Source organism: Astatotilapia calliptera, chromosome 23 (assembly GCF_964374335.1).
Source record: "Astatotilapia calliptera chromosome 23, fAstCal68.1, whole genome shotgun sequence".
Classification (NCBI taxonomy): domain Eukaryota; kingdom Metazoa; phylum Chordata; class Actinopteri; order Cichliformes; family Cichlidae; genus Astatotilapia; species Astatotilapia calliptera.
This window is the reverse complement of record NC_137443.1, coordinates 10,551,893-10,570,140: the sequence shown is the minus strand read 5'-3', so window position 1 is coordinate 10,570,140 and position 18,248 is coordinate 10,551,893. Positions and strand designations below refer to the sequence as shown.

General features: G+C 46.8%; 1 protein-coding gene across 12 annotated transcripts in view; it reads left to right on the top strand.

The window, feature by feature from the left end:
• patj (PATJ crumbs cell polarity complex component) overlaps window positions 1-18,248 on the top strand; it is a 94,172-nt gene that overhangs the window by 2,358 nt on the left and 73,566 nt on the right. For 11 of the 12 annotated variants that reach the window (XM_080297143.1, XM_080297144.1, XM_080297142.1 and 8 more), the window contains exons 3-12: window positions 80-258; window positions 4,159-4,362; window positions 4,516-4,655; window positions 5,149-5,329; window positions 12,079-12,207; window positions 12,462-12,722; window positions 12,833-12,935; window positions 13,187-13,275; window positions 14,289-14,418; window positions 16,295-16,420. In XM_080297143.1, the coding sequence (XP_080153269.1) occupies window positions 80-258; window positions 4,159-4,362; window positions 4,516-4,655; window positions 5,149-5,329; window positions 12,079-12,207; window positions 12,462-12,722; window positions 12,833-12,935; window positions 13,187-13,275; window positions 14,289-14,418; window positions 16,295-16,420 (1,542 nt within the window). The remainder of the gene's footprint in view (window positions 1-79; window positions 259-4,158; window positions 4,363-4,515; window positions 4,656-5,148; window positions 5,330-12,078; window positions 12,208-12,461; window positions 12,723-12,832; window positions 12,936-13,186; window positions 13,276-14,288; window positions 14,419-16,294; window positions 16,421-18,248) is intronic. The other variant, XM_080297153.1, reaches the window with a different exon arrangement.

Genomic DNA, 18,248 nt, shown 5'->3' with positions numbered 1-18,248 from the left:
CTGACTATAACTCAAGAGAAACCATCCAATGATTCGCGTTTATCCGAGACCACGCTTCACAAGCTGTTTTTGTCCTCAGTGTCCTCGACGGAGCGTCAGCAGGTGCTGGCAGCTCTGGAGCGTCTGCAGGCCAAACTGGTGCAGCGGGAGGAGTGGACCCACAGCGAAACCCTGGGAAACCTGCGGGAGACGCTGCAAAGCCCGCTCTTTAACCACATCCTGACCCTTCAACACTCGATCAAGCAGCTCCGCAGCCAGGTGAGCCTCACTGAGCATGCGCTGTCATGCAAAATAGAGTGGATAGGATCACTCTGATCCTGGCACAGATGTTTAAGGCTTACCGGTACTTCACCTGGACTGCAGGAGCCATAGCTCAGGTGAAGGAGTTCACACAAAACAAAAGAGCCTTAAATGATGACGTTTTATATTAACAGCTAGTTTATGGAATATTTCATTCACAAGAATTTTATTGTTTTTATCCACAACCATGTTTCCCTCACCTCCTTTCTCGTGATATGGAAGCTGTGCACTGTATGAAAGAAACAACCTCGTAACAAGAAGAAAAAAGAGGTTAGCTAGCAACAGGGAGCTAGCTGCAGCGACACACTTTGTTTGTTGTTTGTCTTCATGCTAGGGCTGCACGATTAATCGTTAGAAAATCGCGATCTCGATTCATACTTATGTGCGATCTCATTTCCAAATGACGACTTAAAAAAGAAAAGAAAAAAAGACGGCGACGATTGTACCGCATTTTGATCCGGGACGTAATCTGCATGAAAACAAGCGTTCACTCTTCCTGCTCAACAAATGACAAGGGCGGAGCCTTATACCATGTGATACAGAAGCTGTGCCGTGTGATGCTAAAGTTAGCAGGGAAAAAACAACGGCGAGCACGTCAGGGATGACGAGAAAGTGACAGGAGAAAATCCGTCCCGGTCAACCACCCAAACATCAATAACGGGAACCTTATACAGCGCTTCCCTATACACGTCGAACTCCCGCAGGCACAAAGAAATTACGGAGGCTATTACTTATCACCTGACCAAAGATATGGCTCCCATCAACACTGTGCAAAACGAGGGATTTAGGAAAATGATCAACACCCTAGACAAACGCTACACAGTGCCGTCCCGCAACTATTTTTCTATTGTTGCACTACCTGCTCTATACACGCAGTGTCGAGCAACGGTGGAGACGGAATTTCAAGCAGTACAACATTTTGCGGCAACAACAAAACGTGAGACATTTGTTGTTTTTATGTTCAGTTTCAATTGTTACGAAGTTGATGTGCAGTTAATATCTGCAATAAATATTTATATTGGAAAAGAAAATCGTGAGAGAATCGTGATCTCAATTCTAAGCCAAAAAATCGTGATTCTCATTTTATGCAAAATCGTGCAGCCCTACTTCATGCCTTTACTCCACTGAGCCTGACACAGGGCTGCAAACACGAACATACAGGTTTTTCATTTGTACAGTTTTTTTTTATGACTAACTATCATCTACTGTGATCGCCATTTTATTTTTTAAATCATAGCCTATTTTTTAAATGTATGTTTTGACTGGTTTCAGTCTGAAAAGCAGACTGTAAGACAGACCCAAAATACACACAATGTTTGTGCTCACAGTTCAGCTTTTATTGCCAAGTTTCACATGTACAGCTACACAGTCTCTGCTCAGAGTTGGTCTCGGCACGCATGCACTGGCCTCTCACTATAAAAAGAAGAGACTGTGATTAGTCCAGTCGCCACCACCTGTGGCCTCCCCAGGCACCACCCACTTGAGCTCGCTGCGCCTCCCCTGCAGCTGAGCCAGGGACCACACCGCCGCCACATGCACATTCTCATGTCCAGCAGGGGGCGACTTCTCGGGTTGTACAAAAAAAGCACTACGTATATAAGAATGAGTCCATGATGAATTTCAGGGCTGACTGAATCAAACATGAGGTCATTTTGGAGATTTTTGTGCTCTCAGAGTCACAGCAGGAGCAGGAAGTAGACAAGGGCGGGGCTATACTGTGATTGAAAAGTCACCTCTTAATGAGTGAGCAGACTCCCCGAATTTTTCAGTCAGGTATGTCAGGCAGATGATGCACTGCGAGATAAATCGGTCCTGAGAGCTGCTATAGAGCTGGAGATGAGCAGAAGATGTCCAGAAACACATGAACGGTCCTGATTAAACCAGAAAAGAACCTGAGTTCAAGTAAAACGTCAGAAATGGAACAAAAAGCTTTCAGTTAGGTTTACTTCAGTGGGTGTTTCTCATCACATGTTCTCCATCTATCTGTGTGAGTGTTTCCCATCAGATCTGACAAGTGTAGCCCCGCCCAGGTGTTGACAGCCTATGGGTATCAGTCCTGTGCTGCCTCCCGCCCACCGCTGTGACCCGGGCCGTCGAATCCTCTCTGCATCGCCATCTGTATTCAGCTCGCGCCTGCGCTGACGTGAGCTTTACAATAAACAATCTGCAGGCCAAATTAAGATAATGGCAATAACCCGCGGCGGGCTTCATATTCTAAGTGCTGCGAAGGTCAGAGCGAGTCTATGAATGCACTGATGGAAGCCGGCGGAGGGTATATGAAGCGGGGACTTCTCCCTTTATTTCTGGCCCTCCCTCCCCAGCGTGCTGCAGATCTATCAGGCTTTAATATCTGGTGTCTCGGTTTGAGTAACGGCCTTGTCGAGGTGGTATTGATGAAATGGCTCGGGATCCTGCTCTGTCAGCCCGGTCTAAATAAGCCGCAGACTGATAAGTTTCCACAATGTGAGTGTAAAGGTCATTAATACATTACCTGTTCAGAGAGAGCGCCTGCAGAGGAATCTATTGATTTTAGTTTTTTCCTCTCTCCTCCCCACTTACCCCCGGCCTCGCCGCGTCTTTTTCTTTTTTTCTTTTTTTTTCTGCGTCCTTGCACATAAGGGCGCCTCCCATCTCTCTCCCAGTCTGCCTCTTCATCACAGTGAAGTTTGTGGCCAAAGTTCAAAAGTATGTGGACGGTTTCTTTATGCCCGCGCACACAGTCAGTCAGCGGAGCCTGGTTCACATTCATGTGTTTGAGTCTAAACACTGGACATCTGTGTCCAGCACGATCCCTGATGTCACTTCTGTTCACACCTGAGACAAACAGGAAAGCAGCAGGTGTTTAGTTCAGACTTGACATGCGTCAGTCTGACATTAGCTGATTGGCTCGTTTGGAGAACGGATGTATTAATTGGGCCACAGATTGAAGCTGTTCAGGGTTTTCCTGCACTTGTGCAGGCTCACTGCATTAACAGAAGCCTGTTTAAGTTTGATGAATACAAGTTTTTATTTATTTATTTCTAATCTCTGCTTAAAAAAAAAGTATTTATCAGAGGCCAAAAGAAAAAACCTGGTTTTTATTGTCAGTAGAACTGACTGGCTTCTCAGACTACTGATCGAAACAAAAACCAGTAGTTAGTTATTTGTGACAGCATCCAGTCCTCACGTACAGTGAAGACAAGTAAAGCCGTTAGCAGTGACAATCAGGGCGCCCGCTCTGGGATGTCTCCAGGTCTGGACTCAAACCTGTGACATCTGGAGCAGATCCACTAGAAACGTTTGAGTTTTAACAACTTCTTCACCATCTTTGCAGTTTAGCATCCGTCAGGTCTTTGGATCAAACGCGCTTATGTCATCGTATGGATCTAAAAATGGGAAAAAATGCACCAAAGTTGCGTCTTAAATTCTGCACCTCTTGAAGGGTTTAGGGTGACAGGTTTAGGTTGGGGCTTCAAAAGAATGTTTGTGTATTTCTTGGGATGCTACACGCGTGTACCAAACCTCATATATGTACATTTCAGCAAGTCTGACTCTACAAATATGTGAGGATGTTCTCGCCTCAGATGTGACGATGGCGACCTGTCTTGTAGCTCTGATGAAATTTGATTTTATTTTCTGTGGTTTGAGCTTTGGAAATGTGGCGGCCCTGTTAGAGATTCAATTTTTACTCTGATAGTGAAAATAATCAGGTGATATAATCTAGAATGATCACTGTGCAGTAACCTCTGCCTTCAGTCTCTGTGGACTCGCAGGACGTGCGACGTCTTTGACAGGACAGAAAAGTCTCTCACTTCTCTATCAGCACTCAGCTATGATTGGAAGATCTGATGTATTGATTAACCTCTCCTCTCCCTGTAGCTAAGCGCCATGCCTCCAAACACCAGCAGCGATTTCAGTTTCTCCAAAAAAGGTCAACTGATCATGAGCGTCGATCCAGTCGGTGGCCCGGCCTCACCCACGCTATCCGCGACCTCCTCCATCCTCACCAATGGCTCGTTTCCGCCCAAACGTCAGACTCCGCCCACACCTGACCTCCAGAAGTGGATTCTTGATGCTGCCAAGGTGGGTGGAGCCAAGACGCTCACACATAATCTCACAAATGAACTCAACATGATATCAAACCGCTCAACTGATTGTGTGTCTGTGTCTCTGGGTGTGTGTGTGTGTGTGTGTGTGTGTGTGTGTGTGTGTGTGCACGCACACACTTGCGTGCAGGGACGTCTCACTGACGTGGTCAGATTGACTCGTCCTCTGACTGGTGGTCTGGGCTTCAGTGTGGTCGGTCTGAATCCAACAGGAAGCAGTAGCCGCGGCGTCTTCATCAAACACGTCCAGCCCGGAGGAATCGCTCACAGGTTCAGTGACGCGTGTTTAGTTTGTTCCTATCAGTGAGCAGCAGGTCACCACACCACGCTACACCCATTAATGCAGCAATAAAGCGTCATGTTAAACTTTTATTTTGAAAATATTGGAGCAGAACTGCTATGTGCCATTCCACTTCCTGTTATTCCCATCATACAGCAAGGGGAGCTTTCATCTGGTTTTGTGTGATCGGAGTCGGCCTGTGTACGACAAACATGACGAAAATTAATAGAAAAAATGTTTGAAACATTAAATTTACATGTGTGTGATGTGTGGCTGAATCAGCTGGTGTTACCTGACACAGCGTCTGGCTGTCCAACATGAGCCTGCCAGCATTGCTCAGATGATGTCATGCGACCATCATGTGTGGCTGACATGTTTTGGTAGTTAGAAGTGATTGGGTGCAGACTTTAAAGGCAAAGGCAGTGAAGTTTGCCTTTAAAGTAAGTATGCACCGCTCCAACGGATGTGGTGCTGTGTCTGCAGGGATGGGCGTCTGCAGGAGCGGGACCAGATCCTAGTGATAAACGGCAGTCCTCTGGAGCCGGGCATCAGCCAACAGCACGCGCTCTCCCTCCTGCAGCAGCCTGGAGAGACGGTGGAGCTGGTGGTGGCCAGAGGCCGCCCACCTGACGCATCGTTGCCGCCCACAACACCAATCAACCCGGTAAGGAAACTGTGGCATTTATTCAAAGGTTTAAAAGAGACTGGACTTCTGACGTTCTGTGTCTGGGGCTCTGACGATGTTACAGAGGTGGTTTTCATGTTTTGGCTGATTGTGAGCAGCACAGACTGAATCACAAATGCAGACATTGTTGTTTCCCGTACTCTGATTTATTTGTGGACACGCAGATCTAATGCTCTGTAGAAATGACTTCAGTCGAATTATCGTAAACTATAGCTGACTCCTGACGACAACTCAAGGATTTTCCCATGATGTTTAAATGCTTCAGAAAATAGGGATGCACCAATTGGACGGATTGGCGTCTGCATTTTCGTTCCCTCACAGGGAGCAGGATGGGCTCACACATCAAAGGAGTTTCTCATTTAAACACAAACTACGCTCAGGATGGAAAACTCACATGTCTCGCTTCTGCACTCGTCCAGGGTCAGACTTGTTTGGAAGCTTTTAATAATTAACAGGAGAAAATAACACGAGAGTGAATGATTACAGGAAAGACTCTCACATTGAGCTAAAGGAGACAAAAAATGTATTGATATATGGATTATAATTATACCACCTGCGGCTTTCAAAGCTTGGATGTATTTTTTATCATATCAGGTGTGTGCAGAGTTTAAATGGAGCCTGATGTTGTCATCAGTGTAAAGAGGAGTTCCTGTTGTTTGTGTAACTCCAGAACAGAGGCTGAGCTGTTGTATGGAAGCTGGAAAAGTCACCAGCAAACTGCGCGACCTCGTGGTCTGCAGGAATATAAACACCTCCTGTTCATGTGCGAGTCTGCAGACTCGCCGTTTCTCGCATCCTGACGTCTGAAAGCTGCTCCATGAAGCTCTCTGGCTAAACGATCCAGAGCAGCAATACAGACAGAATGCTGAGACCACAAACCTGGAAGGGACGGCATTTCTGATCCAGGTGTGCGCTTTAAATAAGATCCAGTAAAACAAGCACAGATGGAACTGCGCACACAGTAAAACTTTACTGTCAGCTGTTTGAAGCAAACTCCAAAACAAGTCGTGAAATCAACAGTTTACTCCAAAACGATGTCAGCAGCTTTAAAAAACCCGAACTCAGAGGATGTTCCAACATCAGGGCGACACAAAACCAGACGTCAGCGTTTTTGATTTTTATCGCTCCATATGAAACACGCATACACAGACACAAAGAGACACACACAAACAGGTGTGCACAAACAGCGAGCTGTCACTCATAACTGGAGGTCACTTTGGGACCACGCCTGTGGATCGGAGTGACACTTCCTGTCTGTGGCAAGCTGACTTTGACTCGGTTGATTTTTTGACCTTAAAGCTGAAAGGAAATCGAGTTAGTGCTCTACCTGCAGCTTCGCTCCTGACAATATGTGTTTAAGTCTGAGTGGAGGCGCGATCGATGAATGTCGACATGGCGGGAGGTGAAGATTGGCAGTGAGGTGGGAGGGAGGGGCCAGAGAAAAATGAGATGATGACGCAGCTATGAATGCCTGCCTTTTTACTCTCTGGACCATGATAAAAGGTCAGAGATCAAACTGTAGGTGACGTTGCACTTGCAGATGGATTTATTTCATGGGTGAAGCTCGCGGCTCCTCGCACTTTGTGTCTGAGTGTCAGAAACATCTCATTTGTTATTTATTGTCTTTTAAAGGTCTTCGTCACAGTCACGTGATGGAGCAGCTCACACGTTTACCTGGAGCTTCAGGTGCCCTCGACTTACTGCATCTTCTCCTGAAGACTGGGGGGCAGGGGTTAGGGTTCAAACTGCTGGCTTCCTATAGCGGAGGCGTTGCTGTTCAGACTTTATATTCATTTTCTAGGATGTTCAGCTAATTGGCCTCAGATCAGTACCTGCAGGTACCTGGGTGATCTGGGGTCATCACATGACCCTTTCAGGTTGTTCTCAGTCTGCCATCTGTAAGAAGTTAGGGTCCACTAGAGCAGCGGTCCCCAACCCCCGGGCCTCGGACCGGTACCGGTCCGTGAGTCGTTTGGTACCGGGCCGCGAGAGTTGAGGCTCAGGTGTGAAATGTGTGGCTTTCAGGGTTTTTATCAGTTTTCAGTAGGGCTGAACGATTATGGAAAATAATCTAATTGCGATTTTTTTTGCCCCAATATTGCGATTGCGATGCGATATGCGATTATTTTTTAAGGTCTTTGTCTTCTGTATTATTAAACAAAGACAAGCAATACATCATATAGTATGGCCAATACTATATTACATTAATTTTAAACTGTTCTTTCCTGGAAGACAGACCTCTGTTATGATGACATGAGGTGATGCATGAATTGATGACTGACATTTTTATTTAACTTCTTCAATCACAACAGTATATTTGAACATACACAATAGTTTATTTTTAGCTTACAAACATCTGAGCATAAAGTGCTGACAAGGAACCCTGGTGTAAACATTAAAATGAAAGTCAGTACAATGTGCAGATTGCAGAAATATACATAAAAAAAATCAGTGGCTTTACCACACTCAGTTTTTCGACATCTGTGAACTACTAGACAGTCATTCAATTAAAAAATAATATTAAATAAATAAAACTAATAAATAAAAAATACACACATCTTACTGATCTCTGCAGTCAGTAACATTACACATAAAGTGCAAACATAATAGCAATTGTATAAACACACACACAAACACGCCTTTAAAATTTAAAGGCGTGAAATTGGACGGTCTAGTTCTGATTAGCGTCACCGCTGTCTCGGTGGAGTTTAATAAACTCGGCCGTCTGCTTCTTGCTATCTAAAATATAACCAGACACTGGCGTAAATTCTCGACTGTCTCATACTTCTGTTTAATAAGTTTTCTGTTTGACGTTTAGTCAGCTGTGTGAAAACCAAGGAGGAACCCACCCGGGGGATTAATAAAGTTTTATTTTATCTAATCTAATAACTTTAATCTCAGCCAAACCGATTTACTCACGAACAAACAAAACACTGAAAAAAGCCCAACAATAACATTTTTAGGTTGTCTAAGTGACTTATATATTACGTTTAACCCGAGCAGTGAAACTCCGCGGTGATCTGAAAATGATGTGCCGGGAGTTGTGCCGTTCTCGGCCGCATCAGTAATCCTCGAGCTCCCGGCTAGCTGTCGAGCTGGTGGGTAGCAGACGCCTCTGAAAACGTCGAAGCACTTTTGCAAATATGGGATATCTTGATAAACCGAGCAGATATTTGATGTTTACACAACTACTTTCTCGCCTGAAAATATGTTAAACGTTTATTTTGTGACCCAGAAAGATTAGTATGAGTAATTTTAAAACTTAGTAGCGGCCGCCATTGCTGGAAACGGGAGTTTGGCTGGGCCGCGCTATGAATTCTGGGATATGGTAGTAATTTGGACAGCCTTCGGCACGTCGCTGTGACGTAATCGGTCTACAAATGCGGCCTCAGGAGGATGCAGCCCATGAATTTGGACATGTCCAGAGTATAATCGCAGCCTTTGCGGTTAGAAAATTGCACTTGATCATGTCGCGATATTATCGCAAATGCGATATATCGTTCAGCCCTAGTTTTCAGCGTTATTTTGTTATAGTTTTTATCGTTAACTCGGTTTTCCTGGGTCTTTTCACGTGTGTTATGAATAAATCTTCTTTTTTCGGTACCGGTACTAGTTTTATTTTGTTGTATTTATCCGCGACACCTTAAAGGCCGGTCCATGAAAATATTGTCGGGCATAAACTGGTCTGTGGTGCAAAAAAGGTTGGGGACCGCTGCACTAGAGCACCTCTGGCTGCAGTGTCCTCGCCTGTCAGGATTTCTCTGTATGATCTGCTCCAGTACAGCAGACTGAACGTTAGCTCAGGCTCAAAGCTACGCACTGATCTGCTCCTGGAGCCAGAAGAGCTCATAAAGTTCCCTGGAATAGGTTCAGCTGCAGGAATGGAGAGAGTCATCCGTTTGTCCAGAATCAGAACTCCTCATCTGTCCATCCGTGCTAGACACAGGACAGAGGAGTGGCTTCGATAATGATCAGTGAGTGTGTTCAGGGATTATTGTGTTGCCGGAGGAGCAGCTGTGCATTAGAAACATGAAGTGAGAGCTGGCTCAGATTCATTCATTCGGGAACAAACCAGGATAACTAGCACCGGAGAGCAGTTGTGTTTTTTTCCACGAGATCACCCAGGTCTGGTCTTAAGGTGTGAGTCTCACCTGCCAGCAAAACCCGGTGTGTGGATGTGACGGAGGGTCATGGTGATTGTTGTATTTTGCCGGCAGCCAACGCCTCACTGCTCCACAGATCAGTTTTTCTCTCTTTTGATGGTGAAGCCCAGAGAGTTCCCAGAGAAGTTTAGCAACTTCCTGTGGGTAACTTCTGCTGAAGTTAGGCTCGGCCAGTCTTAAAGGCCCTTCCAGGTTTCTTTAACTGCACAATCTGTTTTTTTTTTTTTATCCCTGTGCTTTCTGCTTTTCAACAGTTTTAGCACAGCCATAAATTACCACTGAACTCCTGAGTGCGTTCGCCGTCACGGCGTCCTAATCGATGGTGGGATAATACTCACTAAATAGACAGAAGCAGTAAAAGCTGCGTGACTGGCTGATTTATGGCGTTCTTTATGGCAGGCTTTATAGTGCAGAATTTCTTGGCGGTGGCGGACGGATTCCAGCAGAAATGAGTTTTGACGCCAGTGCAGCACGTCGCCTGTGATGGCAGGTCAGAGACACCTGAAGCTGCCCAGCAGAGCTCACTAACTGATGGTTAGCCGGGCCAGGAGAACGGCCTTAAAGCGCAGTGCAGCGCTGTGTTTTTATGCCCACAGCTCCATTAAACGTGACCTCAATAGAAGCAGCACATGAATAAAACAAAAGCGGGCATCCGAGGCCCTCAGCATGGCTCGGATCCAGCAAAGCGTGAGGAGGAGGGTACCAAACAAGGGGGACAGTGTAATTCTGCGTGATAATGACCCGACAATAGAGCGGAGCAGAGTGATTACAGCTCGGGCTAACCTGTGCTCCGCGCCTCGCATTAACAGTCCGGCCCCACTCGGTCCGACACCTCGTTTTTCTTCCTGAAATCTTCTCGGCTTATTTAAATGTCAGAGTTCGCACACGTTTTAACGTCCTCCTGTACTCAGCTCAGTAACCGTGTGAGAGCAGAGTGAGGAGGAGGCTTTTAATAGTTTTTATTTATCACTTAACTTCAGCCAGAGTGCAGCAGAGATGAGAGAGACGCTTAAATCAGATCAGTGTTTGCTGTGAGCACAGAGGCCCTGAAACCGTCAGGCTCTCAGGTAAAAGTGAAGGTGTTTCTGCTCCTCTCAGAGTGTGCAGCAGGTCCTCTGCATCAGGATTAAACTAACTCTACCACACCCTGCTCAGTGCCCAGGAGGAGGCGGCATCAGGGGTCCAGAAAGGTTGGAGATGTTTGACAGTCAGTGGGAACCTGAGAAGCTCAGTCTGATGCCGGCTGTCACGTCTCATCAGATGGGGTTGAAACACTGAGGTACCTCAAAGCATCAGGATGTCTCATTATAACTAAAAGGTGCAGAAAAAGGTCTAAGGGTGGAGGAATGCTGTGAGGAACATAAGAGAGCTTCATTAAAACCACATCGTCTCCTGAACACAGAGCGTCCAACACATCGAGCTTTATCTCCAGCGTCCTGGGACCAGCTGAGGAGGAGGAGGTCGGTTTCATTATACTGAGGAAGGCCTCGTCTATCAGATGGAAACTGTAATAAGAGTGCAGCCACTTCATAAATGCTGCCCGTGCGTGTTAGCAGCAGCCTCTGCAGCCTCTCATTGATCAGTAGCTGCTATCAGGCAGGAGGAAGTGCTCTCAGCTGGTAATTACCTGCTTCACTCTAATGACCTTTCACCTTGGGACAGATAACCAGGCGGCGGCTTGGCTGCAGACTGAAGACATGAAGATAAACTCACGGAGCTGCTTTTTAAAAGATGCAGCTGCAGCTTTGAGAGGGCTGATCGGGTCAAATCGCTCTGCCCGCACTGCAGCTTCAGAAGAATGACATCTGTTAACTCAGGGCTGCAGTTTTATTTTCAGCTGTCACTGAAATTCCTGAAAAACTACCAGCTGATGGACGACGAGCAAAAGATGAACCGTAGACGTTTGGTGTGGACGAGCTGGAGGAGCACAGCACTCATGGTATAACTTTGATCAACAAGCTCCAATGAGAACATGGTTTTCTTTTTACTGTAACATTAAACTTGAACAGAAATATGGCTCTCCTCTCTTTAGGCAGAACACATAAATGTTAACATCAGCGTGTGATGTGGGTCCTCTGTGCCCGACGGGATCCACCCACATTGCCACAGAGTCAGTCTGTCACTGACAAAATGTTGCTGTGCATGTCAACACCAGTGTTTATTCTGGCAGGGCGGGGAACCACTTCTAGATCATGAACCAGGAACCTCTTCTAGATCTGGAACCAGTGGAAAAGTCTTGTGATGGCAAAGTAAAACCTGCAGTTCAAAGAGGGCGGAAGAAAAATGTGCACAGTCTAAAATAATGATCTTTATTTATAAATGTAGTTTGAGTAGAAAGTAAACACAGTAAAAACATTCTCTTTTTTCACTGATTATTAATTTGATCTGGTCTTTTTGATTTGTTTGTAAAAGAAGCTTTGATACACTGGAGCTTCTAGTTAAATAAAGTTTAAAGCAGGACTCGTGTATATTGATGCTTTAGCTTTGTCTGCTGACTGGTTCTGGTTCTGAGGATCTTGCTGAACTTTCTGTGCTCCGCTCAGTAACCCCGTGTCTGTGCTGCAGGATCAGTGGGACCACGTGGAGGAGATCGAGCTGGTCAATGATGGATCTGGTCTTGGTTTCGGCATCGTGGGCGGGAAGACGTCCGGAGTGGTGGTCAGGACGCTGATACGAAACGGTGTGGCCGACAGGGTGAGTTTAGACTTTAAAATATAAGAAATACGTCTGTGTGAAGAGAATCACTGGGATTGTTAAAGCTCAGAGCTGGTCTTCAGCCTCATGTTCTGGGGGTCTGTGTGTAATCACACTGCGTGCTCTCATGAGCGTTAAATCCCAACGGCGAGAAATGTCAGAGCGCTGAAGCTTATGTTTACGGCCAGTTTTACCCCAGAGTAGACCGAATACTGGGGTGTGTTGATCTCATCTGTGTGCTTTCCACCAATCAGGATGGGCGCCTCCGCACAGGTGACCACATCCTTCGAATCGGGGCAACACCTACCAGCGGCCTCACCAGCGACCAGGTAGTCCAGGTGCTGCAGGGGTGCGGGAGCCGCGTGAACATGCTCATCGCCAGAGACCCTCAAGGTCAACAAGCAGCAGCACCTCCTCCCCCACCACCTCCTGTCTCTGCCCCCGTTTCCTCTTTACCACCCCAAACCCCCAAGCTGCCTCCCCAGAACCCGCCCCAGCGCCGTTTCAGCAAGGCGGTGAGTTCATACGAACTTACAAGCACATGGTGACTCTGAGCCAAAACATGTAAGCTCACTGTATGTGTGCGTGCGTGCGTGTGTGTGTGTGTGTGTGTGTTTGGTTTCAGCCCAATCTGGAAGGATACGAGATCCATGAGGTTACTCTCTCCAAGATGGAAGGACAGAGCCTCGGCATCTCCATCGTCGGCTACAACCCTCTGACCAGCCAAGGTGAGAGAGAAATCACTGTGCTGTCCCAGAAGGACGTCACACATCACACGGAGCTCTGTCACATGAGGCTCTCTGACCGTCAGCCTTCAGTCCAAGTCTAGACCAACTGAAACTTTCAAAACTTTTACTATGAAATCTTCTTTCAGTTGTTTGTGTGTGAATATTTGTGGTGGATTTGAATCCAGGACTTTCCTGCTGTGAGGTAATAGCACTAACTCTCTCTCTCTCTGTTTGTCTCTCACTCCATTCAGATGCAGTCGGTGTGTTTGTCAAACACGTGGTTCCCGGCAGCGCAGCGGATCAGAGTGGGAACATCCAAGTCCAAGACCGACTGATCGCTGTAAGAAAGCTACTGTTTTATTATAAGTGAACCCGGTTTGTGTTCTGCTGTGCTGTGGGGGTGCTTCAGGAGGATGGGTTTCTGACCACAGTGAGCGCTTGGTTTGCTTTGCCAGCAGTCAGTTATTCATGTTGGGCACGTGTTGGATTTTTGAACCATTTCTGTTCTTGATCTTTAAAGACAGAGTTTGTGGGAGGTATCGGGTTTGGCGGTCTCAGCTTGGGGTCTCTGTTTGTGACTCCCAACTTGCTGTGGGTCGGGGAGTTTAAGTATTTAGATTGCACGCTTAGTTCTAAGAAGAGTTTGAAAAAGACGAGTGCTTAGATTTAGCACTCAACGAGCGTCTGTTCTCGTCAGACATGAATGTTTTTGGTAAGTACATAGAAAACTGAAGGGTCACTGGGTCTTGTTGAAGAATGAGGGGAGGTGGGGGAGGAGAATGACAGACTGGTGGTGTCAGCAGTGATGGTGATGTTGTGGAGATGAATGCTGGGCGTATAGGTGAAGCTGTTGATTTACTGGGTGGTCTACATTCGTGCACTCATCCACGGCTGTGAGCGCCGCATCCACACGGAAAGAATGAAGCTGAGGATACGAGCAGCAGGAATGAGCTCCTTCTTGTTTGGGCTTCAGGGGGCAGGTGTGCATGGATGGATTCTTGCACGGATGAAGCGTGAGCCAAAGTAAAACATGACCTTGAGTAAATGTTTGCCGGATAAGTTTCCTGCCATGCCGCATATGGTGGCTGGTTATTGATTAGTTATGTGATGCTATAAAAGGTTGTAATTGTTGAAGTTGCACAGCTCCTCTGAGGAAAGTGGTTCTGGAGGCTTCTGCAGAAAAACTGAGGCACATTCAGGCTAATAAAAATCAAAAATCTTTCATTGTTTGAGCCACTTCCCTGGTTCCCCATCATTTCAGCTGATTCTTGAATGTGGTCTGGATCGGCTTCGGTTTGGTCGGTTGCACTCATGTTATCTTGTTCTTTCTCCTCCTCTGTCTGTCTGTCACAGCTGGACGGCGTCAGTCTGCACGGTCTGACCAACCAGGAGGTTCAGGAGGTGATGAAGCAGACGGGTCAGACTGTCATTCTGACTCTGGTCAGGAAGAAAGTCAGAGCTCTGGAGAGATCGTTGGATAAAGGTAGATAAATGTTTTAATCCAGTTTTGTCTGCCAGTCTGTGTTTCCTGAGTACTGTCCTGTGCGATTAAATGATGGCGTCAGTACTTTGACCGCACTCTGGTTAAGTCTGTGTGCGTCACAGTGGTTGTCTGATTCTGTGGGAGGGTGTAGGTCAGGGGACCCACAGAGTCCTTAAATGAGCACCTTGACTGTGCACAGAGCCGGCGACAGCGTCCCGTTAGACACCGGCCTGCAGATCACGCTGACTCGGCACACAACGAGGAGGCGGAAATTGAAGCCCGAGTACGCTTCTGTGAGAACGATAAACTGACTTTTGACGTCACCGGGATGTGTGCGGGGCTGGACACAGCTCTGACTGCATGGTGCTGAAACAGTAATGTGCTCCAGCGGGAGAAGTTAACTCTGTGCTAAACTTATCGCAGCTTTTCTTCCTCCCTCCTATGCCTCTATCCTCTCACCCAGATTAAGATGACAAATTTGTTTACAACTCGGTGTAATTTCCCCAAACTCTGCTGCAGGAGGCTGCGATTTGTCCTTCACGCCGTCCACAGAGATTAATTTGCCCGCTTCTGGGTCATTTTTTTGTCTTGCGGTCGGCCAGCGGCCCGCACTGGTCAGCCTCCAGGTCGGAGAGAAGCAGGTGATTTTTTAAAAAAGAGGAGGAGTGCGAGGCTCTTATCTCCTCCAGACGTCTTTTCATTTCATTACCGAGGAAGCACAGAGGAGGAAATCGGCTCAGGTTTTAACTTGTTATAATCTGGTTGTTTCTATGGCTCTCTTATCTGCTCTGAGTTATGAAGAGAGTCTGACGGGAAAGTGAGCTTAAATAAATACTCATCAGTCAGGAGGTCAAAGGTCAGAGTGAGCTGAGGGCTCCTGGGTGATCTGCTCTGTGTTTAGATAGATGGACTTACAGGACCACTGTCAGCATCCCACAGAGATTCGATGAATAAATTACAGACAACAAAACTCTGAAAGACTTTCAGATAAATACAAAATTCTATTAAACGGCACATTTATTCATTTAGGGGCAGCACGGTGGTTAGCACTGTTGCTGCACAGCAAAAAGGTCCTGAATTCAATTCCACCATCCGGCTGGCGTCTTTCTGTGTGGAGTTTGCATGTTCTCCCCATGTTTGCATGGGTTCCCTCCGGGTACTCCGGCTTCCTCCCACCGTCCAAAGACATGCAGCTTGTGGAGATAGGTTAATTGATTAATCCAAATTGCCCATAGGTGTGAATGTGAGTGCGAATGGTTGTCTGTCTCTATGTGTTAGCCCTTTGACAGACTGGTGATCTGTCCAGGGTGTACCCCGCCCCTTGCCCTATGACAGTTGGGATAGGCTCCAGCACCCCCCGCAACCCTGAAAAGGATAAGTGGAAGCAAATGGATGGATGGATTTATTCATTTACTCCATCCACCTATCAGAGAGGCCACGACCTTAAACCTTAAATTATCCACAATGATCAAACAGTTTTTTTTATCACACTGTAAACATGTTTATTTGTGCTGTGATGTTTAAAAATGGGGATCTATGGGGACTGACTCACTGCTGGGGCCTCAGCTTCAGTTCTGTGATTGGTTGATGCTTCTGTGCCGTCAATAGACACCCACCCCCAGACCTGATCCACAGTCCTTATTGAGGCCTCTCTCAGCCACGCTGGTACCAGCTCAGTGCTGTCAGTGCTCCTAAAATCTCATGTTTATCAGTGACATCAGTCACATCTTTGTCCTAAAATAACAAATTCTTACTTCGTGTGTGTGTGCGTGCGCGTGCGTGTGTGTGTGTGTGTGCGTGCGTGCGTGTGTGTGTGTGTGTGTGTGTGTGTGTGTGTGTGTGCGCGTGCGTGCGTGCGTGCGTGTGTGTCTGTCAGTGGAGAGAGAGCCTTCTCGAGTTTCTCTCAGGAGGTCATCGGAGGTCAAAGCTCACTTGTCTGGGTTTGGATCCACGATGTTGAAGCAGGAATCAACAGACCTAAACTCAGCACAGCTAAACAGGGGTGAGAGACACACACACATACACACGGTTGTGCTTGTCATTCAATCATGAAGCAGCAGATCTATGTGGTCTTCAGGGACAAATGTCTCCGGTCTGTCAGGACTAAAGACCCAAAAAAACCGGGGGGCTTGAAGACCCTAGGGGTTTCTTGATGAAAGTGCAAGAAATTGATAATGAAAGCTGAAGAAAGGAATGATGGAGGTGAAAGTGCAGAAAAACAGATTTAATGTTAGACGACCTTTGCCTGACAGACCTACGTCATCATCACCTTCCTCCAGGTGGAGATTGATTTTATTAACACTTCACGTCTGTTTGCATGTTCCGTGGCTTTGGGTGGATCAAAGATCCAGAAAGGAATGGCAGTGTGGTTCAGTTCGATCTGAACCGAGGCGCCTCAGCATGGACTTATTATCTGCTCAAATCTGAGACCTGCGTGTGAAAGGTTCTGATGGTGCACACTCGGACAAAGCTTCATCTCCTGCTATATAGCGCCTACCTCAAGAAATATACGCCCGTAGCAGCCGACGGGAACACTTCCTCCCTCCAAACCACACCTGCTATCTTAAACCTGATAACAGATTCTCGTTTCAGGAGTTACAGGAAGTCTAGATTTCTCTGATTTTTCTCTGGGCGCTACCCTCCTCTTTGGATCACACTCTTATAAATAAAGGTTCATTCATCGTCAGCTGCCCACATACGTCATCCACAAGTTCCTCCTCCTCTGTGGTGTCACAAGAAAGCCCACTGCTGTTCTTCTTCTTCTCTCGTACACAGATGCAGGCATCAGTCCACGTTTCTTTAAACTCTAAGCACAGCATACAGGTGTGTTTAGAGTCTACTTCTGCTTCAGGCAAAGTCACTGAAACGCTGTAAAAAACAGGATTGTGTTGGAATTGTTATCTGTGTAACTGAAAACCTCAGATCAGCTCCTTTCTTCATTATCGCAGACAGATGACGTCTTTAATACTTGATATTTATTATGAATAAATAAGAGGTAAGTGTGTTTAATGATGCTGATCAGGCAGTTAAAAGCCTTCTCTCTGAAAGCCTCTAAAGATGTGTGATGCAGGCCTCTAACGGCTCTCCACACTGAATTATTTCCTCTCTTTTTATTCCTCATTAGCTTTGCTAAGTGGCCAAAACGCCACGCTAACACTTAGCACGCCGCTTGGCTGCTCCCGGCCGACAGATGTAAAGTGTCCAAGCTGTCTGACAGCCTCGCAGCGATGTATTGCCCCGTTTATTCAGCCAAACGCTGCAGATTAATTGCTGTGTGAAGGCCGGGGTTAGCAATGCTAATTTAATCAGAGGCTGTTGTTGTAGGGCTGCCAGAGCTGCCTCAGAGCGCTTTGACATGCGAACGGATTGGTGGGAACATGGAGGTGTTTTTGTGCAGCTCAGCAGCGGCACCGTCCTCCCAGAAATTAGGTGCCGGCACTCTGTAATCTGCTGCGACTGTCACCGCTGTATGACGCTCAGCTGCTTACTTTACACTTTATTTACGCGTTGAATTCCAATGAGCTGCACGACAAGCCGGCTCAGCGTATCCATGAACAGTCACACATGACCGGCTCGCACATGGTCAGTGCAAGGGTCACGCTCATGTCAGGTCACCTGCCCATTCATTCGCCCATTTACTCATCTGTCCGTCCACCCATCCATCCACCTATCTTCCAATTCATCCAGCCATCTCTCAATCTGTCCATTCGTCCCTTCATCTGCCCATTCTTCCATCCATCCTCCAGCCCATCCATCTGCCTATTCATCCATCCATCCATCCATCAGCCCATCAACACATCAATCCATCTATCCCCTGTTAATCCAGCCAT